This window comes from Manacus vitellinus, unplaced genomic scaffold, assembly GCF_001715985.3.
Source record: "Manacus vitellinus isolate BGI_N305 unplaced genomic scaffold, ASM171598v3 scaffold_102_pilon, whole genome shotgun sequence".
NCBI classification, from domain to species: domain Eukaryota; kingdom Metazoa; phylum Chordata; class Aves; order Passeriformes; family Pipridae; genus Manacus; species Manacus vitellinus.
Window position 1 is genome coordinate 883,775 of NW_021938808.1, and position 10,337 is coordinate 894,111.

At 61.9% G+C, this 10,337-nt stretch overlaps 1 protein-coding gene across 1 annotated transcript in view; it reads right to left on the minus strand.

Annotated features, from left to right (window-relative positions):
- Positions 1–12: 12 nt before the first annotated feature.
- Positions 13–10,337, minus strand: part of MPP2 (membrane palmitoylated protein 2) — an 11,712-nt gene continuing 1,387 nt past the window's right edge. The window contains exons 2-12 of the mRNA XM_029963436.1: positions 9,744–9,862; positions 7,987–8,145; positions 7,430–7,579; positions 6,595–6,822; positions 5,073–5,204; positions 4,257–4,362; positions 3,790–3,858; positions 3,506–3,667; positions 2,410–2,612; positions 1,677–1,805; positions 13–659 (exon numbers count right to left, since the gene is read on the minus strand). Coding sequence (XP_029819296.1) covers positions 483–659; positions 1,677–1,805; positions 2,410–2,612; positions 3,506–3,667; positions 3,790–3,858; positions 4,257–4,362; positions 5,073–5,204; positions 6,595–6,822; positions 7,430–7,579; positions 7,987–8,145; positions 9,744–9,862 — 1,634 coding nt within the window. The 3' untranslated portion in view covers positions 13–482. The remainder of the gene's footprint in view (positions 660–1,676; positions 1,806–2,409; positions 2,613–3,505; positions 3,668–3,789; positions 3,859–4,256; positions 4,363–5,072; positions 5,205–6,594; positions 6,823–7,429; positions 7,580–7,986; positions 8,146–9,743; positions 9,863–10,337) is intronic.

Below are 10,337 nucleotides of genomic sequence, written 5' to 3' on the forward strand. Positions count from 1 at the left end.
CAGCCCCCCCGACCCCAATCCTGGGGGTCCCAATCTGGGACAGGGTGGGCTTCCTCATGGGGAAACTGAGGCGGGGGGCTATGAAGAGTGGGGGGGACCCCTGTCCTCCCCGTGTCCCCCATCTGAGAAGTGGCACAACCCCCTGGGGTAATTTGGGGAGGGGGTGAGGTTTTGGCAGTGAATTAGCTGTGTGGGTGCTGGGCATGGTGGGGGGTGGCCGTGCCCCCCCATGTGGCCCCCAGTGGCTGATTCTGCCTCCACTCCCCCCAAATCTGGGGCTGAGTAGGGGTGAGAGAAGGGTCAGGCTTGGGTTGGGGGGCTCTACAGAGAGCCACACACACACACTCCCACGGTGCTGAGCACAAGCTCATCACACCAGTGGGTGAGGCACAACCCCCCTCCACCCCTCACAGCCCTCCTGGGTGGGCTGGGGGGGTTGAGGAGAGGGTTTTATGGCCCCCTCCTGCGGGGTGGGGTGGTCACTAGTAGACCCAGGTGACAGGCACCCACTGGGGCTGGACACGCAGGTGGTCCATGGCCTCCCGGAGCCTCCTGAAGGTTCGCTCCAGGTCGTCGTTGATGAGGCTCAGGTCAAAGTAGTGCCCGTACCCGCGTTGGATCCGGCTGCTCTCCTCCACTGTCCGCTGGGCATCTGCCTCCTGCACCCCACAACTGCCTCAGGATCCCCGCTCCCCACAGGGATGGCAGAGGAGCACCCTCTGTCCTCCTCTTGCCCCGGCAACCCTGCCTCAGTTTCCCCATTGCCCCCCAGTATTGCAGAGGAACACCCATCATCTGCCTTCAGCCCCCCAATCCTGCCTCAGTTTCCCTGTTGCCCTCCAAGGTGGCAGGGGGGACACCCATCATGAGCTGTGTGTTCTTCTTCTGCCCCCACAGCCCTGCCTCAGTTTCCCCATTGCTCCCCAGGATGGCAGGGTGACACCCACCATCCACTGCCCACCCACCTCCTGCACCCTAAACTCTGCTTCAGTTTCCCCAACAACCCCCAAGGTGGCAGAGGGAAACCAACCATGAGCTGTGTGTCCTCCTCCTGCCCCCCAAACCATGTCCTCAGTTTCCCCATCACCCCTCCATGCCCCCTGGGTAGAGGGAGGACACCCACCATCCACCCAGACTCTGCCTCAGTTTCCCCATCACCCCTCTGTGACAGAGGGGGACACCCGCCATGACCTGTGTCTTGTCTTTGTGCCCCCCAAACCCAGCCTCAGTTTTCCCACTGCCCCCTAGGGTGGCAGAGGGATGCCTGTCATTCTCTGGGTATCTGCCTCCTGCACCCTAAACCTGCCTCAGTTTCCCCATCACCCCCAGGATGGCAGGGGGACACCCACCATCCGCTGCCCACCCACCTCCTGCCCCCACAGACTTGCCTCAGTTTCCCCAAGACCCTGTGTGCCCCCCTGGGGACAGAGAGGGACACCAACCATGAGCTGTGTGTCTTCCTCCTGCCCCCCAAACCCTGCCTTAATTTCCCCACTGCCCCCCAGGGATGGTAGAGGAACACCCACCATCCACCTTCAGCCCCCCAAACCCTACTTCAGTTTCCCCATTGCCCCCCAGGGTGGCAGGGGACACTCACCATCTGCCTTCAGCCCCCCACAGCCCTGCCTCAGTTTTACCTTCCCTCAGTTTGCCCCCCAGACCCCCAGGACACCCACCGTGAGCTGTTTGGTGGCCACACCACTCTCCAGGGCCGCTCGGTTCATGGCCCGCAGGGTCTCGGGGCAGGGGGCTTCGATGAACACCACATATGGCACAAACTCAGCTGTTCTCAGCACCTTCACTGCCTGGGTGGGAGGAGACAGAGTCACCAAAACCCTGGGAAATAAACCCTCTAACCCAGTTTGTCAGGTTAGAGGGTTTATTCGACATTGAGGTACATGGGGATGGCTCCATAAAACCCGTACATCAGTTATTAAAACTTTTAAGTATTTATACATTTTAGCAAACAAAGGAATTAGTGTTCATCAGCTTATGCGGTTCTCTTCATTAATTATTATTCTATCTTCTATTGCTAATTGATTTCTCATTTCTCACACTAATCAGTCCCCATTTTCAGTATTCTATTACTTTTTCCCAGAGAGGGAGAGTCTCTGGGAAATTATCTGTGTTCGTTTCTTCTTCACCTCTTGTTTCTGCACCTTTGTGGTTTATATAAATCCTGCATTTGATGTCAACACTAAATTTCTCTCCCAGCTCTAAGAGCACTGAGCCATGCCAGGCCCTAAACGTTCCATTTGTTCTTCGAACACACAGGCATTACCCAGAGCTTGCCCATCATCTGTTATCTATTCCACTAATTAAATCTCCCCTCAACAATTCCCCCCAACGGCTGCACTTTTAAGAAATACAACTTGTTGGGTAACGACAGTCATCATCCCCCTCCCCTACCTGGGGGTTGACATCCAGGATGCACATCTTGCCAGCCTCCACCACGGCTCGGATGGAGTCGATCCTGGTTCCGTACAGGTTTCCTTCGTACTCGCCGTGCTCCAGGTACCTCCCAGCCTTGATGTCGGCCTCCATCTCCCCCCGGGACACGAAGCGATATCCCTGCCCGTCCCGCTCGCTCTCCTTTGGCTTCCGAGATGTGTCTGCCGGCAGTGGGGACCCACCTGAGTGACACCCACCCACCTCGGGTCCCATCCCAGAGGTGCTCACAGGGTGTGGGAATGATCGCAGGGGACAGGGATGTTCAAAAGGGACAGGGATGCTCACAAGGGACAGGGATGGTTGCAGGGGACAGGGATGTCCCCAGGAGACAGGGATGCTGGTGGGGTCGGGACAGGGATGCCATCAGGGGACAAGGATGGTCATGGAGACAGGCATGGTTGTAGGAGACAGGGATGGTCGTGGAGAACAGGGATGGTCACAAGAGACAGGGATACTGGAGTGGGACAGGAATGGTTGCAGGGGACAGGGATGCTAGAGGTGGACAGAGATGATCACAAGGGACAGGGACGCTGGAGGGGGACAGGGATGGTTGCAGGGGAAGGGATGTTCACAAGGGACAGGGATGGTCACAGGGGGAAGGGATGTTCACGAGGATGGTGATGCTCATGGGGACTGTGATGCTCATGGGAATGATGCTGCTGGCAGAGAACAGGAATGTTCACAAGGGACAGGAATGGTCGCAGGGGACAGGGATGCTGGAGTGGACAGGAATGGTCCTGAGGGACAGGGATGTTCACAGGGACAGGGATGCTGGAGTGGGACAGGGATGCTCCCAAGGGACAGGGATGGTTGCAGGTGACATCGATGCTGGCAGGAGACAGGGATGGTCGAAGGGGACAGGGATGCTCACAGATGACAGGGATGCTCCCAAGGGACAGGGATGATCACGAGGATGGTGCTGCTCACAGGGGACAGTGATCTCACGGGAGTGATGCATGATGCTGCTGGCAGGGGACAGGGAGGCAGGTGAGGGGCGGTGATGCCGGTGGGCTCAGCGATGCTCATGGGGACAGTGCTGCTAGCGGGGACTCACAGGGGATGGTGGTGCCGTAACGCGCCTGGTCTGACATGATGAGTTTGTTCTTGAGGCTGCGCCGCCCCACGCCCTGCGCCCCGATCAGCACTAGCGTTTTCCGGCGGAACGGCGGCATCCGTGCCACCTCCTCGTAGATCAGCAGCTCATGCCGGTCAAACTCTGGGCAAGGGGCAGGGCTGGCACCCATCCAGGGGGACACCCTGTCCCCAGGAGGTGCCACCACGAGCAGAGCCCCAGGGCTGCTCCCCCCTTTCCCCGAGGGAATGCCATCAGACACTCACCGGCGTTCTTTGTTGTCAGGTACATCATCCTCTTCTTCCTTCTCCCGCTGAGACTGCCACACAGGGCCCCTGCAAGGGCAAGGGGCCAGCTGAGCTGGGGACACGAACAGGGACAGTGCCGTGGCACAGGGACAATGCAAGGGGAGCTGGGACATGCCACAGGGGCAGTGCCATTGGGACATCACCCTAAGAACTGGGGACATCACCCTGGGAATTGGGGACTTCCTGCAGTGACAGTGCCATGGGGGCATCACCCTGGGAACTGGGGACATCATCCCACGAACTGGGGACTTGCCACAGAGACAGTGCCATGTGCCACGGAGACATGGGGACATCACCCTGGTGCGATGGGGACATTGCCACAGGGTTCAGGGGACCCACTGTGCTCCCCCTCCAGGATGTGCCCCCCTGTCCCCCACCCCCAGAGCTGTGTCCCCCCTGCAGAGGCTGGGCTGGGGTCCTCATACCCGACGTGGGGGCCACCTCCCCATCCCGCTTGACGAAAGCCTTGCGCTTCTCCTCCAGCAGCTGGCTGGGCACCAGGCCTGCACTGCCCCCCTCCACATGGCACGCCTGGGGGCACAGAGTCACATGTGGGGACCCCCTCAACCCCACGGAGACCCTCCTGAGCTACAGGGCCCCCCTCTCAACCCCATAGGGAACCCTCTCAGCTACAGGGACTCACCATCCCCCAGGAACACTTCCCAGCTCCAGGGACTCCCCCAAGCTGCACAGGGAACCTCCCGAGCTCCAGGGACACCCCCAGGCTCCAGGGACCCCCAGCTCCCAGAGACCTCTCAATCCCTACAGGGACATACACTCAACTCCAAGGACCTCCCCCATCTCCAGGGACCCCCCAAGACCCCCAGGGAACCCCTCCAGCTCCAGGGTGTCCCCCAATATCCAGGGACCTCCCCAGTTCCAGGAATCCCCTACGGTCCACAGTTACTCCCTCCCAGTTCTAGAAATGCCCCGTTTCTTGGCACCCTCCCCAAATCCAGGGACACCTCCAAGCTCCCAGGAAACCCCTTTTTTCCCAGGGATGCCTCCCAGTTCCCAGGAACCCTTCCCAGCTCCAGAGACACTCCCAGCTTCACAAATCCCCCACTTTCCAGGGATCCTCCCAGCATCCCTCAAGCCTACAGGGACCTCTTGATCTCCCATAGAACCCCTGACCCCCACCCCCCCCACACCCTCCACAGACCCTGCTGCCAGGGGGACCCCCAAATGGGGATCAAAGCACCACGACCCCCCCAGACCACCCCCCAGGGGGCCCCCCTGACCTGCCACCAGTTGGGGTCATCCTGGTTGACGATCTGCAGCAGATCCCCGGCCATGAACTTGAGCCCGGCCTCCTTGCAGGGGATGAGGCTGTCGGTGGCCGGGTCGTAGTCGAAGTGGCACTTGACAAACACCTGGGGACCGTGGGGGTCAGCGGGGGGGACTCCGGGCCCCCCACTCCGCTGTCCCGTGCCTCAGTTTCCCCAGCAGGGACACCCGTGTGCCCCCCCTAGGTGCCCCCTGTGCCGTGGTGCCCCCCCCGTGCCCGGTGCAGCCAGGCCCGTGCGGCCCCTGCGCACATGCAGAGGGTCCCGGCCGCTGCTGCCGCGCCCCACAGGACCCCCACGGCGACCCCCAGGCACAGCCCCACGGCCACACACAGGCACACACATGTGCCCAGCGCTGCCAGCACCGCCCCTGCCAGGACACACATGCGCGTGCAGGGACGCGTGTGCGCACACACGCGTGTGCTGGCACACGGGATACGGCGCTGGCGGCGGAGGGGTGTCGCGAGGGTGGCCCAGGCGGGGACGCGCGGTGCCAGGGGATGTGGTGTGGTGACAGGGTTGTTTTGTCTCCCTACGGAGACAGGGGATGGCTGGCACAGGGCGGGGATGGGGGGCACGGGGTGGGCACCCTTTGCCACCCGGCACCCTGGGTGGGGACAGGGATAGGGAGAGGGCAGGGACAGGGCAGGGATGGGACAGGGACAGGGCAAGGGTAGGGATAGGGATAGGGACAGGGATAGGAACAGGATGGGGATGGGGATAGGACAGGCACGGGGCAAGGACAGAGACAGGCCAGGAATGGGAACAGGGTAAGGACAGAGACTGGCCAGGGATGGGGACAACAGGGACAGGACAAGCACGGGGACAGGGCAAGGATGGGGTAGGGCAAGGACGGAGAGAAGGCAGGGATGGGGGCAGGGCAGGGACAACCACAGCCTGGCGCCCACCAGTGCCAGGCACAGAGGGCACGGTGGGGGATACGGGGGTACCAGCATGTTGGCACAGGGCATGGACAGGGGGACGGGGGGAGGATGGGGGGCTCAGCGGGCACATGGGGAGATGAGGAACATGGCAAGGGAACAGGGGATGTGGGGTATGTAGGCACTGGGACATTGGCAGGGTGGCACAGGGACAACATGGGGATGGGGACACAGATAGGGGCCACAGGGCAGGGGGAGTTGTGGGCAGAGTGCTGAGTGCGGGATGCAGGGTGGGATGCAGGGGTGACACCTTCCAGGGTGGGATGCAGGGCGGGATGTGGGGCAGGATGTGGAGCAGGATGGCAGGGCACTACCTGGTGGGGCTGGATGCAGGGTTGGACACTGGGTGGGATGCAGGGTAGGATGCAGGGATGGCACCAGACAGGGAAGGATGCGAGGTGGGATGCGGGGTGGGATGCAGTACCTGGTAGGGTAGGATGCAGGGCAGGATGTGGGGTGGGATGAAGGGTTGGATGCAGGGTCAGATGCGGGGTGGGATACAGGGTGGGATGCAGGGCAGGATGCAGGGGCAGTACCTGGCGGGGCGGGTGAGGCTCCTGGTAGCTGGGCAGGATCTTGAGGACGACGCTGCCGCTGGCGTGGCGCAGGCTGTCCTGCAGTGCCCGCGGGTCGCTGCCCACCTCGCGCCCGTTCACCTCACGGATCACGTCCCCCACGTGCAGCAGCCCCTGTTGCGCCACCATCCCCCCGTGCAGGATGCGGGCGATCACCAGCTCCCCCCGCTCCACCCGGAACGTCACCCCCTGACGGGCACAGCCCCACTCAGCCCCCAACAGGGACCCACCACAGCACCCTGTGACACCCACCCAGCACCCACCGGTCACCCTGCAAGGCACCCAGCACTCTGAAATACTCCCAGCACCCCATAATGTCCACAGCACCCCATAATATCCCCAGCACTCCAAAATGCTCCCAGTCATCCCAGCAATGTCCTCAGCACCCTGAAATGCCCCCAAGAACTCCAAAATGTCCCCGGCACCCCAAAGTGACCCTCAGCACACTGCAATGTCCCCAGCACCCCAAAGTGACCCTCAGCACTCTGCAATGCCCCCAGCACCCCAGCAATGTCCCCAGCACCCCACAACACCTCCAAGAACCCCAAAATGTCCCCAAGCAGCCCAAAGTGACCCTCAGCACTCTGCAATGCCCCCAGTATCCCAGCAATGTCTCCAATACCCCACACTGTCCCCAGTACCCCAAAATGCCCCCAATATCCCCACACCCTGCATTGCTCCAACACCCCACAGCACCAGGCAGTACCCCAGCACCCCATAGCACCCTCAGCACCCCAAAATGTCCCAGCACCCCCCAATGCCCCCAGGACTCCCCAGCCCCCCCAGCTGGGCTCACCAGGTTCTCCCCGGCTGCCTTGCGGATGCCCACCATGCGCACGGCGTCGGGGGGCACGGGCTGGGACCCCAGGGGGGGCTCTGGGCCAGGGCTGCTTGGGGGGGGGTCATAGCTCTTAGCAGCCACCGAGTCGTGGGTCTCCAGCAGCGACTGGGACACACAGGAGAGGGGTCACAGCTGTGTCCCACACACCTGGCACACGTCACACACCCCAGCACACATGTGTCACACACCCCCGGCACAGGAGGGGGTCACACCTGTGTCCCACACACCTGACACATGTATGTGTCACACACATATGTGTCACACCCCCGGGCACACACGTGTCACACCCCCCAGCACTCAGAGCGTTCCACACCTCTGGTACAGGAGGGGGGGGTCACGCCTGTGTACTACACACCTGGTGCATGTTGTGTCACACTCCCCCAGCACACACACGTCACACAGGACAAGAGGGAGATCTAGCACAGGAGGGGGATCCCACCTGTGTCACACCCCCAGCACACACTTGTCCCACACCCCCCAGCACAGAAGTGTCCCACGCGTGTCCCACGCACCTGGAAGTGCGGTTCCCGCAGGATCCGGGCCAGCTCGGCCGCCGCCCCCTGCCCGTCGGGCCGCGCCAGCCGCCCGATGTCCCGCAGGATCTCCTGCACCAGCGCCAGGTTGTCCCCGCGAACCGCCTCCAGCTTCCGCTCCTCCAGCCGCTCGTGCGCCTGGGGGGCACCGCGGGGAGACCCCCGGAGGTGGCAGGGAGGTTAGGGAACGCTCGGGGGTTAGGGACTCCCAGGGGATCAGAGAGGTTGGGAAGTCTCAGAGGTGTTAGGGAGTCCCAGGGGCTTGGGGGATTAGGGACCCCCAGGGTCTCAGGAGCTTATGGAACACCAGGAGGAAGGTTTAGAGACCCTCGAGAGGGCACAGGGTCTTCTACGGGTGGACAGGGTGTTAGGGACCCCCAGGAGCAGGGAGGATTAGGGACCCTTGGAGGGCACAGGGAGTTTAGGGACCCCCGGGGGGAACACAGTCCCCCCAGGGTCGGGAGGTTAGGGACCCCCCGAGGAGACAGGAACCCCCGGGAGGGGACAGGGTGTTAGGGATCCCTGGGAGGGGTTAGGGATTCCTGGGACAGAGGGGATTAAGGATTCCTTGGGGGAAGGATGGATTAGGGACACCTGGAAGGGCCAAGAGGTTTAGGAACCCCCAGGGGAGTTGGGGACCAGGGGGATTAGGGACCCCCGGGGGGGCTGGAGGGGGGGCAGAGGGGTTCAGGACCCTCAGGGATTGGAGGTCCCGGGGGGGAGGAGGGGGTAGGGACACAGGGACCCCTGGGGAGTTGGGGACCCCCAGGGCCAGGGGAGTTTGTGACACGAGGCAAGAACAGGGGGTTAGGGACTCCCAGGGCCTTGGGGGGGAGATTAAACACACACATGTAAGGGCACATCCCTGCAGGCACACACACATGCAAGCACAAATCTACACGTATGGACACACATGCACAGATGTGGACTTGCACACGCATGTGCAAACACGCATGGGCACCTCCTTGTGTGCACACATATGTGAGCACACGCACATCCACACACATGTACAAGCACACGTACATGTACACATGTACACATATTATGGTGCAAACAAGCACACCTTCCTGCAGCCACACATGTGCAAGTGCCCCCACACGCATGTACAAGCACACATACATGTGCACATGTACACACGTGTGCAAACACACAGACAGCTCCCTGCACACACACACTTGTGAGCACACATCCAGTTATGCACACATATGTGCAAGTGCCCACCCATGTGCAAGTGCCCACCCACATGCAAGTGCCCACCCACGTGCATGTACAAGCACACATACCTGTGGAGGTGTACGCACACACATATGAGCACACACCTACAGATGCACACGCATGTGCAAGCACAGATCCATGCATGCACACACGTGCAAGTGCACATGCATGCATGCACACACACGTGCAAGGATCCATCCACACGCATGTGCAAGCACACATACATGTGGAGGTGTACACATGCGTGTGCAAACATGCACAGACCCCTCCCTGCATGTACGCACACATCCATCCGCACGCATGTACAAGCACACATACATGTGCATGTGTACACACACATGTGCAAGTATGCACAGATACCTCCCCACATGCACACACACACATACCAGCACACACCTCTGCATGCACACGTGCTTGCACGCATGGACATGCTGACACACACATGCACACACATGTGGATCACCCCCCCCCACAGCCTGGGGGTGCCGGGGTGGGGCACGGTGCCCCCCGTGCTGCGGTACCTTGGCCAGGGAGCGGACGATGGGGCTCTCCATGATGCCCCGCAGGAAGATGAGGTCAAGGTCGGCCACCCCCGGGGACCCCGGGAGCCCCATCAGGTTGTCCAGGACCTGCTGCATGGCTGGGGGGGGCAGACGGGGGACGTACGGAGTGGGGGACATCCACGGGGACACGGGGGGGACACGGGGGACACACACGGGGGGACACAGAGAGGAGGGAGAGAGCGGCAACGTGGGTAAAAGCCAAGTGCAGCCGGGGATGCTCGTTCGCCCACCCCCCAATTCCTGTCCCGCTCGCCCCAGGGCCCCTCGCCATTGTGGGCACCGTGCGAGGGTCCTATGGGAGCAGGGAAATCCCCCTTCCTCGTCCAGCAGGAGGGACAAACGGATGTGCCCCCCAAAGTAAAACGCCTCCCAGAGGGGAATGCGACTGGGGAGGCGAGAGGGGGAGCTTGATGCAGTTGGGGCGGTGATGCAACTGGGTGGCAATGGAATGAGGGGTTGCGACGGGGGGGTGATGCAGCTGGGGGTACGATGGAATGGGAAGGGGGGTTGCGATGGGAGGGTGCGCATCCGGGGCCGCGAGGGCGGGAGCGG